The 17,260-nt window shown below is 45.5% G+C and overlaps 1 protein-coding gene across 1 annotated transcript; it reads right to left on the bottom strand.

The window, feature by feature from the left end:
- Positions 1 to 1,511: 1,511 nt before the first annotated feature.
- On the bottom strand, positions 1,512 to 17,027 carry AKAP3 (A-kinase anchoring protein 3). Its single transcript, XM_090041126.1, has 3 exons — positions 16,935 to 17,027; positions 6,083 to 8,311; positions 1,512 to 1,667 (listed from the first exon to the last, which is right to left on the bottom strand). Exons 1-3 carry the CDS (start codon positions 17,025 to 17,027, stop codon positions 1,512 to 1,514), a joined length of 2,478 nt encoding a protein of 825 aa, XP_089897252.1.
- Between the last annotated feature and the right edge of the window lie 233 nt (positions 17,028 to 17,260).

Below are 17,260 nucleotides of genomic sequence, written 5' to 3'. Positions count from 1 at the left end.
GGCATAGTGCACCTCTGCAGCTGGGAGCCCTGTTGCCTGACAGGTTCCCAGGCACAAGGAAGACACTATTACATGTGTGTAAATTAAAGATCAATAGTAACCAGCTATAAAGTTAGTCCATATTTTTTAGGTCTAACTTTATAGCTGGCTGCCGCTTTTTATCATGTGATAGCTACTTTACATGTGTAGTTGGTCTTAAGGTACTTGCACAATTAACCAGTTAGTTGTGCAATACCTGTAACATGTAGAGGGAGCCAAGAATGAATATTTAAATGTTTTTACAGCACTAAAAACAGATGGTTAATTTCTACTCTCAAGTGAATGGGTGTAAATCCTGATGAAAGCTGATGACTACCTAACTAGTACGTAAGTTCATTCTGCTATTAGTTGCATTTTCTTGCACCATAAATTCTACTACATAATTTATGTACTACACGCATTTCTTTCCTGCCTTGATGTTTACTACTCTTATGCATTTGCAAACTGTTCTCTTTAGTCATCTCTTAGCCAACCTAAATATATTTAACTGTTTTCTTAAAAACCAATCCCTCTACTTCCCTGGTTATTTTGTTCCTCTTTTCAGAAGTCATCCCAAATTTTCCATCTCCTTTGGGTGAAGATGTGTTTAGAACTAAATTCACCATGCCAGGCATGGGCATTATGGAGCTGTGCAGTCAGGGACTATTGTATCCCTGCTCCTTGACATAATTCCTCTTAACACAGTATGGGCCTTGATGCTGTTTTCCTGGATTCTGCTTTGTATTTGTGCTTCAGATTTTTTTTTTTTTGCTCCTGTCTGACATTTTTCCATGTTCAGCTGCATTTGCTATTATCTATCCTTACTCCTGACCTCTTGATAATGGGTTTTCTGCCCTCAAAGGTATCTTTTCTCTTTCCTCAATTAATATCATCTCTGAATTTCAGTGTCATGCTATTTTCTCCCTCTTCCTGACCATTAATAAAAATATTATATAAAACCAGGCCGAACTTCCAATTTCTGTGGTATCCTATTGCATGCTTTGCACACCTTTCCATGATTTTGCAAATGCAATTGCCACTGATGCAATGATTTATATATAAATACGTAGTGTCACAGGGATGTTAAAACTAGGCTACTAACTGGCTTGTGTGTGGGGGAATTAAGCATAGTAACTACCCAGCTCTGACAAAAATTATCCCCAAATGCATTGAAAACTCTTATTTAATTGCCCTCCTTTACATCAGAGTCTGATTTAAAAGGGTGTGTGAGCAGAACTGGAATTTTTACAGTTGTAATAACCTGTGAGGTTTAACATTGTACTTATGGAGACCATCAAAAGGGAATTTTGCAATTGATTTTTTCCCAACAGACTTCTGTAGGTATTTTATTATTTTTATTCATATGTTTGCCCAGCAGGAGTCAGTATAACTGATAATAGCATCTCCTACAAATCAGTGATAGGTAGGTGAGCCTGATCCAGTGGAGCTGGGATGGTTGTTGCTGGTGTGGTTGAGAGAAGAGATGGCCCTGCTCACAGGTTACTAAGCAGCCAGTCCAGCACTGGCATTCGAGTAATGTTTCCCAGTGCTTCTTCTAGTTGCTTCTCCTTCTCATACTTCAGCACAGCCTGAATAATTTCCCCCACGCTATATCCCTTCTCCATGGCTATTGAGGACAATTGCTGAATCTGCACAAAGGATAAATAAAATAAAATACAAATGATGACATAAATCTTTCTTTAAAGGACCAATTCTGGGCTGAGGCTATTGGAGGTTCCTCTTGTTCACCTACTTCTGCACTCACCCCTGAAATGTACGATATCTCACAATAATGGCCAAGTGTTACAAGAGGCTGACTTAAATATTGATGATGAAAAGAGGCAAAGAGCCCTAATTTGGTTAGGTCATTGGTAAGTGGGGACATGATAATCATTCACACAATACTAAAAAAATGCTAATGTATTAATTAGTGTAATACACAGGGGCAAAATCACTGGGTGAATTGAGAGAAAGCTAATGAAGAGAAAATTTAGGTCGGACATCAAAAAAATATTAGCTGCTACTTGTAACAGATGTCCAAAATCCTACTCTTGTTACACACTTATTTTGAATGAGGCTTACTCTTTCTGAGATGAACAGGGCTTGACCTAAAACAAAATGCCATGGGCTATGGAACTAAGTGTTGAATTTAGAGCACAGTTGTTCAAGAATGGCTTACATTCATAGCACAACAGAAGAGCAGGGCTGAAAGGGACCTCTACAGGTCATCTAATCCAGTACCCTGTTGAACATAGGATCACTCCTGTCTAAGCCATTTTAAGAAAGCGTTTCTTGGCACCTATCACTCTTGAAAAACAATTTGGCTTCCTTTTTTGTATATCTTATTTAAGAAAAGGAGAACAAATTGTGTTCTGAGAGTCAAGGACAGCATAGTAGACCACTGAAGAAGGAAATTACTATGGTTCTGGAGATAGGCTGTTCTTAGATTGACCTTCTCCAAGTACCTCCCAGTTTCTGGCAAGTCATTCTAAGTCTGATTTTTATTTATTGATTGATTTTTTTAGCATTTAGAAAATCAAAGGTACATGAAAATGTGCCACATGTTATACTCTGAAAAGTGTCTTTACCCAAACCACTCAGCTATCTTCTAGGTACTTAAGGATTTTCTTCCATGCAGTCCATGCCCACATAGACTATTGATGGCAAACATCAGCAACACAGTAGTCCTTGACTTCAGGAAAGCCGACTTTGACAAGCTCAGAAGGCTTGTCAGTGAGGCCCTAAGGAAACATGACCCCAGGGAGAGGGGAGTTCAAGAAGAGTGGTTGCTCCTCATGGGATCGATCCTCAGTGCACAAGCTAATTCTATTCTATCTCAGAGGAAAGGCAGCAGGAGGACACAGCAGCCCCCCTGGCTCTCCAGGGACCTAGCAGACCTCCTGAGGCTAAAAAGAAAGGCCTACAAAGGATGGAGGATGAGATTCACCTCCAAGGAGGAATATTCTGCACTGGTCCAGTCCTGCTGGGAGCAAACCAGGAAAGCCAAGGCTGCAACTGAACTCCAACTAGCTTCAAGCATCAAGGACAATAAAAAGTCCTTTTTCAGATATGTGGGGAGCCAGAGGAAAAGCAAGGGCAACATTGGACCCCTGCTGAACCAGATGGGGCAACTGACAACTGACGCCCAGGAAAAAGCCAACCTATTAAATGGGTGCTCTGCATTGGTCTTTCATCAGTCCCATGGGATGCCCATGCCCACTATGGGACAGGGAGGTCTGGGTGAGGGAGATCCCCTGCCCTCCATTAATGCTGACCTCGTGAATGAACATCTTGAGGGGCTGGATACCTTCAAGTCAGCCGGCTCTGACAATCTATACCTCAGGGTACTCAAGGAGCTGGCGAGCATCATAGCCTAGTCCCTGGCACGGATCTTTGAAAACTCCTGGCGCTCTGGTGTAGTACCCAAAAACTGGAAGAAGGCCAATGCAGTGCCTATCTTCAAGAAAGCGAGGAAAGTGGATCCAGCTAACTATAGGCCCATCAGCCTGACTTCTATCCTGGGGAAGATCTTAGAAAAGTTTATTAAAGAGGCCATCCTTAATGAACTGGCCAACACCAACATCCTAAGGGATAGCCAGCATGGGTTTGTTGCGGGTAGGTCTTGCTTGACCAATCTCATTTCCTTCTATGACCAGGTGACCTATCACTGGACAAGGGAAAAGAGATTGATGTCATTTATCTTGACTTGAAAAAAGCCTTCGATCTGGTATCCCATGATCACCTCTTGGCGATCCAAGCAATTGTGGCCTTGGGTCCACCACGATCCACTGGCTGGGAAATTGGCTCCGTGGTCGGACCCAGAGGGTGGTAATAGAGGGAAGTCACTTAGCATGGTGTCCCGTAACCATTGGGGTCCCCCAAGGCTCTGTCCTTGGACCCATGTTGTTCAACATATTCATTAATGATGTGGACATTGGAGTCAGAAGCGGACTGGCCTAGTTCACCGATGACACCAAACTTTGAGGCAAAGCATCCATACCAGAAGACAGGCAGATGACCCAAGCTGACCTGAACAGGCTCAGCAAATGGGTGGACGAGAACCTGATGGTGTTTAACACTGAAAAATGCAAGATTCTCCACCTTGGGAGACAAAACCTGCAGCATCCTTATAGGCTCGGCAGTGCTACACTGGCTAGCACTATGGAAGAAAGAGACTTGGGGGTCATCATTGACCACAAGATGAACATGAGCCTGCAATGTGATGCTGCGGCTAGTAAAGCAACTAAAATGCTGGCTTGCATCCATAGACGCTTCTCAAGCAAAACCCGGGACGTCATTCTCCCCTTGTACTCGGCCTTGGTGAGGCCGCAGCTGAAGCACTGCATCCAATTTTGGGCTCCACAATTCAAAAAGGATGTGGAGAAGCTTGAGAGAGTCCAGAGGAGAGCCATGCACATGATCAGGTCAGGAAGACAGACCTTACGACAACAGGCTGAGAGCCATGGGGCTCTTTAGCCTGGAAAAGCGCAGGCTCAGGGGTGATCTGATGGCCACCTATAAGTTTATCGGGGTGACCACCAGTATCTGGGGGAACGTCTGTTCACCAGAGTGCCCCAAGGGATGACGAGGTCGAACGGTCACAAACTCCTGCAAGACCGTTTCAGGCTGGACATAAGGAAGAATTTCTTTACTGTCCGAGCCCCCAAGGTCTGGAACAGTCTGCCAGCGGAGGTGGTTCAAGCACCTACATTGAACACCTTCAGGAGTAAACTGGATGCTTATCTTGCTGGGATCCTATGACCCCAGCTGACTTCCTGCCCTTTGGGCGGGGGGCTGGACTCGATGATCTTCTGAGGTCCCTTCTAGCGCTAATGTCTATGAGATCTATGAAATCTATACAATCATAGTCACTTCCAGGAAAAAAGAAAATCCCTTTTCATTCCTTATTTATGTTTTTAAAACCACCATGAAGAAAACAGAAATAAAATGCCAAAAAGCAAGACTGAGACAAAAAAAATCTTACTCAAAGGAAGTGTCTGGAAATTCAGTGGTAAGCAGGAAGCTAAGCACTAACTTGTCATGCTGCAGTATCACAACAGGTGGAGGAACACCCATAGTTTGAAGGCTATGGAAAACAACAATAGAGCAGAATTTGTGGAAGTAATTTGTACAATATGTGCTTGTTTATGGGCATGAACTGGGAATGTCTCTCCTGGATTTTCTTAGGTTCTTGGTCTAGTTTCTAGTGAGGGAAGTGAAGCCCTCCCATTGCCTTCAATGGGTTATGGATTCGTATGCTTTCAAGACTGGGGAAAATTTGTACCTCAGCCTGAGCTTTGTGGCACTGGACCCAAAATGGAAAATGAAACAACATTACAGTCCCAGCTTAATAACATAAATTAAGAAAATGAAACCTGAAGCAAGACCTGTTACTATTGACCTCTATAAACCTGGCTTCTGACCCTGTGGATTTGGTTGAATCTGTGAAATGACCCAAGTAATACGTATTTCTGTTTTTAAATACCCTGTGTGTATAAAGCAAAATTTCACAGCAACCTGAAAATGAAACTAAGTACACAAATTCTGAAACTGATTTTCATTGCTCACACGGACAGAAATACAAAAAGTAAACAGAGCAAATACAGTGAAAAGTAATTTGGGTTTTAAACTCTTTTGGTGTTAAGAATGGGCCAAGTTTTTAATAAGAGAGATAACAATGGTGTGTATACAATCTGTAACTTTTATGTTGTTAGCACCCTTCTATAAGATGGATTTAGCATGAAAAGTTTATTTCACAAAATAATATTTCCCACTATTAAGAGTGTAAAAGGGAAATGTTGGAAACAAAGTGGTGTGGTCTATTTAAAGTAGACTAATTAAAGTAGCAGAGAGTGCACTGTAAAGAAAAGCTGTGCTCTGACCAGTGATGAGCTACTGCCATCAGTACTATATTGAATACTAGTCTAGACAGAGAAAATGTCAAAAATTCAGCTTTTCTTAGCAACTAAACTTGTGTCTTCTGCAGGATAATAGAAAACAGAAGTATTTAAATGCCACCATGTTCTAATGTCCCTGACCATTCTCCAGTTGCTGCATTACATACCTTATTCAGGAACTCATCATCTTCATCCAAGAAGTATAATACTGGCACATTTGTCTGAGAGGCAGCTACCCACTGGAGGATGGAATAAAGCTGTTTCTTATGGATGTTGTCGGGGGGATTCTGATTCATTACTATCACTTTGCGACCAGAAGCACTGTCTTCTCCTGACCCCCAAGCAGCATCAGCTGCCCCTGGACTCCTAGAATCCATACCTCCCATGCCATCTTCGCCATTCCCTATCTCTGCTAGAGCAGACTCAGGGTTGCTATATTTGGCTATCATAAGACACAACTTTGTGACTGTATCAACCAAGCTATCAATAAATTGTCCGCTGCTCCCCTCTTTTCCACTTAGGTCAAACTGATTGGTAATCATTTTTGTCAGTCCAGAAATAGCATCCTCACAGGACTGTTCAGTTTCTGAATGGACAGAAGAGGCATGTCCCTCAGAACTTTTTCCAGGATCCCTGTTTGGTTCATCCATTGTTGAATTTCCTGGCTGTCCTTCTAATTTGCAGCCAGACTCATTGATTAACTTCTGGATTAGCATTAATATGACACTAGACATGTCATTTTCAGGTTTCTGCTTTTGAAGATCTGATTTTTCAGAATCTGATTCATCAGGTTGGGCTGATGGATCTTGATCATTTGCTGAAGATAGCCTGAACTTCATGTCACCACCTTTGTCCTGGGACTGCTGAGAGAAGAATCCAAATGCAGTGGTACCTGCTTTGTTAGGATTGCTGCCTTCAGCCAAAGCCTTGCCTGTGTTCTCCTGTTGGATTAAGTGATATTGTATTAACAATAGGGCAGTCACAATCAAGTCTTTTGCCCATGAGTCTGCTGAGATTTTAGTCATATCTTGAATTTCTGAACTAAAGGGTATGTTTTCATGTGGTTTATTTCTGGCCTGGCTTGTTGAAGGTTGGAATTTTGAACATAGGTTGCATTTGTTTTTATTTTCATGCCACAGAGTTAGCCCCTGCTTAATGATGTGGTTACCTATCGTTTCTGCACAGGTCTTTTCCTTTTCTTTGGTCACTGTTTCAGTTTTTGTTGCTGCAAACCTCAAGTTCTGAGACTTTGCATCTGCTGTTTCTGAGCCTGACTTCATAGATGCGTATGTAAGGCTTTGAGACTGGGCCTTATCACCTGATGTTTTTTGCACAATTAAAGTGGTATGCAAATGATTCAGCATTGCTTGTACAATTTCTGCAGCCTTGTGACTTCCTTGGTTGAAGAGAGTACGCTTCACTGCTGAAACAAAATCTGAGTCAGTCATAAGTGTCCCTGTGACATTATGTAAATTTTTCATGCAGGAGTCTATTAAGTCTGAAACAACCTCTTTAGAATGCTTCAGTAACACCTTCTTCAGCACCATACAAGCTATGCTTGAATCACTTGCTTGAATTTTCATGGTCTTCATAACTGTGACCATCATGTCTGAAACCACATTATTTGCATATACCAGTATCCCTTTGCTTAGAGAATTCGTAAATTCGTCTTGGCCAAAGCGCTTTTTATGATGGCATTGTTTCTGGTCATTGAACAATGACCCCCTTTCATGACAAAACTCATTTCTATTGGAAGACTGTTGGTTTACTTCTTTATAAAATAATGTTTTCTTCTTGGAAGATGAATTGTCTTCATACTTGGTTTCTTTCAAATTAACATTCATTTGATCTGAATTCTCTGATGGGTTGTTTTTACCTTCCTCAGTGCCTACTCCAATAGACTTGTGGCCTGGTTCTCCAAAAGTGGCAAAAAGTGACTTGTTTATGCACTGATCAGCACCATCTGACGTCTCGTTAATCTCTTTATGTGCCATTGAAATGACAAGGTTAGACAGTCTACTGACACAAAGAGAAAGCTTGTCGGCATCTTGCTGGGCCTCTGCAGAAGCAAGTTCGCCTTCAGTATCTTTTGGCTCCTTTTTATTCAAGGTATTTTTCATTTCCAAATGAAACTCTGGTGACCCACTGTTGGATCTGATGTCCATGCATAATTGCTTGTCATAGACACTAAAACCACCTGGTGAGGGCGCATTGCCTGGTTGGAGGCTGTGTCCACCCAAGGAAGGTTCCCTTGCAGTTTCCTCAGCATTTTGTCTGCCAGTAGAGTTCAGCACATCCTGGATTCCAAGTGCACATCTTTCAAGGTCTTTACGGAGCCAAGTCAAGATTTTGAGTGGATCAGCTGCAGCTTGTTTGAAAAGTTTTGCTGAATCAGTCTAAGGATTAAAACAAAATAGATATTTACAATGGTTAATTTCCCCAGTAGCTGGGTTCTTACAGTACAGAGCCTGTCAAAATTTTAGCAGTTATATGTAAAGGTCTGATGTAGCTTTTTCTGCCCTTTTTTATATCAAAATATGAGTAATTGCATAGCAAGTGCCAGTAATACTACACTGGAGGACTGAAGGGGGATCTGGTTAATGCCTGATATATGGCCTAGTAGCTAGGGCACTTTGGTGAGAAGTGGAAGATGCAAGTTCAAACTATTTATGGATAAGATAGGTCTAGAACCTGGGTCCCCTGCTCCTTGGATGAGTCCTCCTACTCTGCTATTAGGCTAAAGCATAAAATTGTCCTCCTGCCCACCTGGGATTTTGCCCAGTTATGTTTTTGATATTCACCTGGTCTTACACATTTATCTAGGTGAGCTTACAGAACTGTGTACTTTTCTAGCTAGGGCAGTACTACTGAGCATGCGCAGGAGCCATCTGGGCACTTGTGCAATGCTTGCGCATGCACGCTGCCCGCAATAAAATCACAAAAATGGCACTTACACTTGCAAGTGCCATTTAGGTGAGTAAAGTCAAGTAAGAACTACCCTGCACTTTTAATGCAGACTCACCTAATGATGTGAATAAAAAAGACTCTTGGTGAATTGGGAAAGAGTCTGATCAGCGACAGTATTTGGAAGGAGTCTGGCCTCTTTCCCTGTGTAGATTGAAAAAAGCCTATGACAAGGCCTCATGGGTGTTTTAATGACTGTGCACAGAGATGGTACAAAGCATAGTTAGATTTGACTTTAATGTCATTCACATGATTCATCAAGAAATATTTCCCGTGCCTATTAAAGACTGGGAGACTGCTTTTTAGTTTTAGTCTTCTGGCAGCGTTGACAAGCATGTTTGCTGTCAGGGAATGGCAACAGAATGAAGAGTAGTAAACCTGACCTGTTCTCATTTCTCCTTCCTTCTGAAATGTACTTACTCTGTAGTGTGTGTCTGATGCCACATTCCAGTAGCTGGCTCACTCATGATAAGGATTCTTAGTAGTGTCACCAGTGTCACAAACCAGTCTGTTTGTGGAGCTGAAGGACTAATGTTCTAGTCACAGCTCCAAAGGCAATTTGTCTAGCAGTGGTCTGTACTGTAGGGATTTCTTAACTACTTTTCCCTGGGGCTCAAGAACAAAATGTTCCCAGCCACAGTGAATAGTCAGGAAGTTCTTCCATTAGTCTATTTTGATATCTCCTCAGATTCAAAGCAAGGAGCCTACTGTGGATCTGAAAGCTTCCCATATAGAGAGTGAAGGAAATACACAGCAGTTGTATTCATGCTGCTGTTCACTTAGTAACAATACTTTTGTCATGTCAGCATAACATGCTTAACTCTGGTAATTACTCTCAAGCAATCCACCACTGTTGTGCATGGATTTTTTTTCACAGCAACAAGGGAGAAAAAAATTGTTTAACATAGGAATATGTTATTATAAAACCATGAGACTTGGCAAAGGGATTCAGGGACAAGGCTTGTATCTCCAACTATATTTATCTCACTTTTAAAATTACCCAACAATCTGCATCTGCAAGCCTAACTTAACTTTGTGATTTTACTCATGAGTCAGTCTCATTGACAGGAATGTGATTATTTACATGAGTAAACATATGCGGGCCATTGTTCAGAGACCTAGCTTTCATTTTGATAGTATCCCTTTAATACCTGGGCAATAGGTATAAGTAGAAGTGCCACAGGTGTTCACTTCTTCCTTTGGACCAGCTAGCACAGGTTTCTAGCAGCGGTATGTCCTGGGGAAATCCCCTCCAGACTGTAGACTTTGGCCTACGAAGAGCCTGCACCTGAAGAATCTCTCCAGATTTAGCACTAGGTCCAGATTTAGCACAGTGCTGGTTTGAAGAGCATATCAGGAGTCTGGTTAGTGCCATATCCACTGTAGATGTGGTCAGTAGAAGTAGTTGGTGTTGAGTTTCAGTGACTTGTTCTAAGGGGCTCCCCACTCCCCTGCTACATCACAGGGCATGTCTTCATGGGGAATTAATGTGGCTGAATATACTTTGGTTCAATTTGAGCTGGAGTAAACTAATCCTGACATCACTGTCTATACATGCATTTAAGCACAGTAATATACTGCACTGCTGGATACCACTTTTACAGACAGGATTATCCAGAAGCACAGTAAAATAGTCTCCTGCACCCTAATTGCTGTGCATATGTAGATGGTGATGCTTTACTGCATAGCAAATTAGTTGGCTGAGCAATAAAGCATCTTTTGTAGACATGCCCACAGTATACTCTACCACTGGCCCATCTCATTCACATTAGGGCTGTGTGAAGTTTTGGGTGCTGATTTGATTCAGAGGAGATTCGACCTGATTCGGTGGCCAAATCTCTGAATCCAAACAGAATCAAGGGACCAATACAAAGATCTGAATCGATTCAAAGTTCTCCAAATCTTCAGAAAAGATTCAGAGAACTTTGATGATTCAGGCAGTCCCTGCCTGCTGCAGCAGGCAGCTGGAGCTGGACTCAGAGCTGGAAAGTCGGGGGGGGGGGGGGAGGGGACCATGGGAGGACCCTTTCCAGGCCCCATCCCATGCCCGCTCCCCCAAGCCCCCCCCCATGGCTGTCCCACCCACCCAACTCCCAGTGCTTTAAAAAAAAGCTATAATTACTGGGCATTGCTGGGGGAGGTGATACCCTCTGGCCCCCCACTGGCCCATGGTGCATGGGGGGCTCTGCATGGGCCCCCCAGCCCCCCGAGGGGGGACCTGGTGACTATCTATAAACTTACTAGGGGGGACTAGAAGGGTTTGGGGGAGACACTGTTTCCCCTGGCGCCCCCTGGCATGACAAGGAACAAGGGACACAAATTGTTGGAGAGTAGGTTTAGATTAGACATCTGCAAGAACTACTTCACAGTTAGGGCGGCTAGGGGCTGGAACCAACTTCCAAGGGAAGTGGTGCTGGCTCCTACCCTGGGGATCTTTAAGAAGAGGCTTGATGCCTACCTGGCTGGACTCATTTGAGTCCAGTTTTTTTTTTTCCTCCAGCCCAGGTAGGACTTGAAGATCTACAAGGTCCTTTCCGACCCTACTTCTATGATTCTATGATATAAATATTCCCACACAGCTACACATACATATGTGTATATATGTACAAAACCATTTCTTCCTCTTATCCCTTCTCCTCTTGGGTCTCCTTTCATACACACCCGCATTCCTCCCTTCCTCTTTGGACCACTTGCCTTTCTGCTCCATGATTTCCTAAGTACTATAAGCTCACAGGCATATAACCTATACCAACATTAAAATAAAGATTAAATGAAAAGAAAACTACTCCAGGTTTGTGCATCTTTCATCCTTCTGCCTCCCCTCATTAGCCCTCATCTCCGTTACTGTTAGTTTAATTCCACAATGAAAAGTTCCAGTATGTTCACATCTACTATATCTAGTTTCATTCCAAACAGATTGAAACCTAGTAAACTGATTCATTATAGAAAGAGCTTTGCAACAGCCTGCTGGTTTCATGTTGATCTTTGCCTGTAACATTATTTAGAGAGTCAAATGAACCTGAAACTGTCAGCAAAATGGAAGGTGTACAACCCCACTAAGTCTAAATGGTTAGAAAATGTATGTGGAGTCAATCTAATGAAAGCCAAGAACAACAACAACTTTCACTATGATTTTTGCTTTCTGCTTTTGAATGTGCCACAAATTCTCTGTGGATCCATTTCTGTCAACCTTATACACACTGAAAAATATCTTATTCTGTAAATATTGGTAATTCTGGTGAATTCCTAGCTCTTGCACCCAGGAAATGTATCTTCTGAGTCTAACTCAGAGTAAGTCTGGTGAGTTCAGTGGAGTTAGTTTGGATTTACTCAAATAAGGAATAACGCCCATTATCACAAGATGAATGAATTTAGAGTTCCACCAGTGAAACCAATAACAGACATATTTATATTTGTTCATAAATGTAAATATTTATTCTCCTGAATAGGAATCTTTTAGTATTTATGTACTGTGCAGTAAGTATGGTGACTTACACCAACTTGAGTGTAAATTTTATATCTGCACCATGCTGGTATCAAATTTACATCTGATTAATTACTGGGCAGTAATGCATGCATAAATGCGTTACTGCACAGTAACATTGTGTGTCCCAAGTCTGTCCACACACACAGTGTTAATGTGCTGTAATGCCTGCACATGTAGATTCTGGCCTATTCCTGCTTACTTACTATGCAGTCAATTTAGGCTGCTGTAAATACATGTGTAAACATGCCCTGGGTGCATTTACCCATGCATTGAATCCAGGACCAGTTTACTTGCAAGTAGACTACTCAGGAGTAAACAGTCCTGGACAGGCATCTACATGTGCAAGGATGTGGAAACAGATTTTGCTGCTCCTAGCTGCAAACTGCTACCCTTTCCTGCGGCCCTACAATGGGCCCCTGCCGCTTGAGTCTCCAGCTGCACCTGACAGCAGCCTGCAGCCATCTTCAAAAGGCAGCCTCACTCCTTGCTCCCTGGCCAACCGCTTTTCTGGTTCTGGGCCAGCATGCAGCGACTGCCTCCCCATGCCATGCATGCTCTAGACCCAGCCCTTGGCAACAATACTCAGTGTCCAGGCTCCTGCTGGCCACGGTGCTGGCCCTGATAGCCCCAGCCACTGAGGCTCCAGGCGAGCTGCACACCTGCCAGTGGAAGTCAAGGCATCTGCTGTGAGAGGCACTGGCTGACCACTTTCTCTTGCACTCCCTGCTGCAGCCCGCCTGGACAGCCACCCACAGACCCCATCGTCTACCCTCAGCACCATGCTCACTGCAGACAGTTCTCAGGAAAACACTTTCTTGCCTTCACAACAAACAGATCTCCCCTTCCCACTCAACAAGAGAGCCCGTCTGCCCTCCCTCCCCAGCAACAGAGCCCCTCCACCACCCACCCCCTCCACCACCAATAAAACACCCTCTTCCCAGTGCAAGCTATTTACAACAAGTGAAGTGCTGTGGTTGTGTGCATGCACTCCCAGGGTGGGTGGCCATAGGGTGGGGGCACCTAAGGGGGCAGAGCCTGAGGACACACAGCCAGCACCCTGGCCTCTGGCTGCTCTCTCATGGGTGCACATGCTGCAGTGAGCCTGGTGGGCAGGGGGCTCACCCAGGGAAAATGATGATGGCTCATCCTGTAGTGCAGGTGGCTCCCCCTCCAGAAGCTGGCTGCCAGGGCTGTCAGTCCTGGCCCTGCTGCAGGCAACTCTGGCTCCATGCCCTCATGGTGCCAGGATGAGTGGTGGGCCTGGACCCAGGCGGGGGGGGGCTGGGTGGTAGCGGACCCAGGGCAGGGGCCAGGGCAGGGGCTCCAGCTCAGTGGAGGTGATTCTGGACCTCTACGTAGACCTATGAGGGGTCCCTGCTGCTGGGTGGGGGCCAGCTGCCGGGGGGTAGGCAGGGCTGTGATTGGGGGCAGGGTAGTGAGTGGCACAATGGCACCCAACAGAGCCAGGATGGTGTCTAGCACCAGATGGCTCTCCTCTGTGGCCTCCACTGCCTTGGCTATGGGTGCAATCTGGTCCCTCAGGGCCTCCATGTGGTCCTGCTCCAGGGCCAGTAGTTGTGCCCTGAATTCCCATGTGTCCTAATGAGCAATGTCCTCTACCCACCACCTGTCCTGGTGGGTGATGTCCTCCACCCTCCACATCCATGCATCCCCAAGCTGATCCTCCATGGCTGTCACCAGCTGGGCCAGGAGGAGGTTCCAACCCTGGGTCCTCCTCCTGCAGAGCTGGTGCATCTGCAGGGCCCTGGCCATGGGTGGCAGTGACCCTGAGGCTTCATCCTGGCTGTCAACTGCAGCCTCTTCCCTGCATTCAGGTGGAAGGTCTGCAGAGTCATGAGAAAGAAGCTGATTGTGAGAGTTTGCAACATTCCTGAGATAAGATGTTCTGTACTAGGGGCCCATGCACTACCTGCTCAAATCAGGAGTTGTGCATGCATGGGTGCCAATGAACCATAGTAAATCAGCCAGGCAGGAGTAGGCCTAGGTGACCGCTGGCCAAGCCGCCTGTTCCCACTTGCATTCCCCAGGGGCCAGCTGGCTGTTGAGTGCTGCCTGCAGGTAGTCTGACTCCCTCACCCCATTCCCATGCCAGGACAAACCTGAATCTTGGCAGCACCTTCTGCCTTGGGTTCAGAACCTGATCCCCACCCTTCCTCTTCTGCGGGCTAGCCTGTCTCTTGTGCTGCCACCAAGCCCATGACACCAAGCCCATGACACCTAGGCAAGCCCATGCTCCCACCTTCCCTACAGGGGTCCTTCTCCAGGGAGGCATCCCAGGGCCAGATTCCCCCTGCCCAGCTGCTCTGTGCCCCAAGCATGCCTCCCAGTATGTGTCTCAGGCACTGCATGAGGAGATGTTTGTGCAGACTGAGGATGCCTGACCCACTATGCCTTGCTTCTGCTGATGCCATGGTGCCCCAGATGCACCTGCCATGGTGCCCTGGGCCCCTGGCATGGGACTCTGAGCTTTGATGGTATGGGGGGCAAGTCCAAGTTCCTCTACAACCTCAGCTGCCATGTGGAGGGCTACCTGTGGCTGCACTACACATCCATTTCCCCCACAGTCAAGAAGGACATTGCCACCAGCATCAATGCATTCCTCAGCATGTGAGAGGCCCACGCCCATCTAGCTTTGGGGGCACAGGCTGCTCAATAAAGTTTTGTACTGTCTCCTGCCTCCCTGCTTCTTGTGGGGGAGGGAACCAGGGGGCCAGGGGATTGTGGCCTGGCTGGGCAGAGGGGAGGGGAGGGCCCAGGCCGGAGGCCAGGGGCTGGGGGCCAGGGGCAGGGGTTGGGCCACGGAAGGCCTTCCCTCAGTGCCAGGCTTACTACGTGGGCATAGCTGGCATGCCTGGTGGCTCTGGTTAGTTCTGGCTGGCAGCGATGGCATGTGGCTGGGGGAGGGGAGATCAGTGGGACAGGCTGCAGGTCGCTCAAGGAGCCCTCCCCCCAGTGACACATCACTGTGGCTGCCAGGCCAGAGTGGGGGCTTGGACAGGCCACCTGTGGTGGAGTACACAGCACAGTTAAGGCCTGAGTCCTGGGGCACAAGGATGTTAGTCAGCTGCTGCATAAAGGGCATGGACTTGTGGGCACTCCCCAACTGAGAGTTGTGCCTACAAGACCTTGACAATTATGTGTGACTGCTGCGCCAACCAGTTGTGCCAGTGCCCCCACATCCAGCTTGGCAGCCCCTTCTAAACATACACATTGGAATGCCTGCCCTGCATGAACTGCTGCTGCACCTCCACCTTTCCCCACAGCACCACAAGGTTGACAGTCTCCTCTGCCAATTGAGGCCCTGGGTAGTGGGTTGTGGCATCAGAGATGATGCCATTGGGCCTCCTACACCAGGTCTCTGGGCCTCCGTGTGGCTGTCCCTGTACTGCTGGTCTTGGGCAGCTCTCTGCAGGACCCAGCTCAGGGACAAGACATGGTACTAGCAGCTGCATGGTGCAGCCATGCCCCACAGCACCTGCAGGGTCTGGGCAGGATGCTGGGGGTTGGCTGTGGGCAGCTGAGCTGGCCCTAGTGGCTAGGAGCTGCCTGCAGCTGGACTGGGGTGCTGGCAAGCTGCCACAGGTAGCCTGTGGCCTGTGCAGGGGGAGCAGAGATCAACAGTCACCCCAGGTTCCCTGCTTTTGTGTTCCGGGGCTCAAAATGCCTACAGGTTTTTAAGGGCCTAAGGCTGAGGCAGGCCTAGAGCCAGTCCAGCCCTGGGGCAGGAGAGGCTCCCAACCCCAGGGCCCTAGGGCTGAGCTAAGGCTGTCCCCCCTAGTGGCAGGACTGACTGGGAGCAAATTTGCTCTTGGTCAACATCTATATGTGCATTACTGTGCAGTAACTACTCGTGAGTAAATTTGCTACTTGCATTTGTGGGTAGCAAATTTACTCATAAGGAATGAAGTTTACTGCACATGTGTAGACACTCATGTTCACTGTGCAGTAAATTACACTGCTGAGCAGTAAAGCGTTTCATGTAGATGCACCCACTGTCTTCTTTTTAATGGTCTTGAGATTTCCCTGCTCAAGCTCGCCTTTGTTCTGAAATTCTGCTTTCTGTTAGCTGTTCCTGAAGCTCCTATTTCAGAGCCCTGCAGATGGTTTTTAAATCATTCCAATGAAGTTATATTTGTTTTTACTTCAATCTTAAATAGGATAATACAGTCCTAGGCACCTAGTGTATTAGTAAAGCTTCTATTTTTTTTAACTCGAGAAGAATATGTGTTGTTTTATATATGATGATGCACCACACCATCTGCACCCCACTTTTCAAAACTCTAGATCTACTCATGATGAAAGATACAGAATATACAGTTCAAAGGAGTCTAAATTTGGGATATACCATTGCAAACATTAGTTTTAAATAAAACTAATTGCACAGCAGAGCACCCTGTTTACAAACAAATTCTCTGGTGAACTGAATATAAACACACAGAGACAATTCACTTTTCATAGTTTGTGTTGTGCTTTTGTTAGCAATTTCTCTTTCCTGTTCTTTTAAGGAAAATAAATGTATAAAATATGAAAAGTAAACATTTTCTTACTGTCCAGTTTTGTTCATTTTCATGTCCGGGTAAATAATGCTCCACTTTACAGAGTCCCCTTTGGCTCTGTATCCAGTCAATGTTATCTGCCATCTATGGTAAAACAAAAAGAAATCTAATTATAGATTACAGAAAAGTAAGGCTGGAAGGGACCTCCAGAGGTCATCTAGTCCAATCCCTTGCTTAAGCCAGTATGAACCTTATCCAAGCCATTCCATATAAGTGATTGTCCAATGTATTCCTAAAACTACATCATTAATCCCATCACACAACACACAACTACACACATTGCCTAGGATTATCAAAATCACCCTAACCTACCACAA

The sequence above is a fragment of the Crocodylus siamensis genome, chromosome 4 (genome assembly GCF_052110815.1).
Source record: "Crocodylus siamensis isolate JL-2025a chromosome 4, ASM5211081v1, whole genome shotgun sequence".
NCBI lineage: Eukaryota > Metazoa > Chordata > Crocodylia > Crocodylidae > Crocodylus > Crocodylus siamensis.
Note: the sequence above shows the minus strand (reverse complement) of the source record. Positions and strands in the feature narration are given on the sequence as shown.

Excerpts from the sequence above, each read along its gene's own strand:
- AKAP3 (XM_090041126.1), bottom strand. The coding sequence starts at position 17,027 with ATGGCAGATAACATTGACTGGATACAGAGCCAAAGGGGACTCTGTAAA. Across the intron at positions 8,312-16,934 it reads AAAATGAACAAAACTGGACA|ACTGATTCAGCAAAACTTTT; the intron begins GTAAGAAAATGT and ends TTTAATCCTTAG. Across the intron at positions 1,668-6,082 it reads ATGATGAGTTCCTGAATAAG|ATTCAGCAATTGTCCTCAAT; the intron begins GTATGTAATGCA and ends TCCTTTGTGCAG.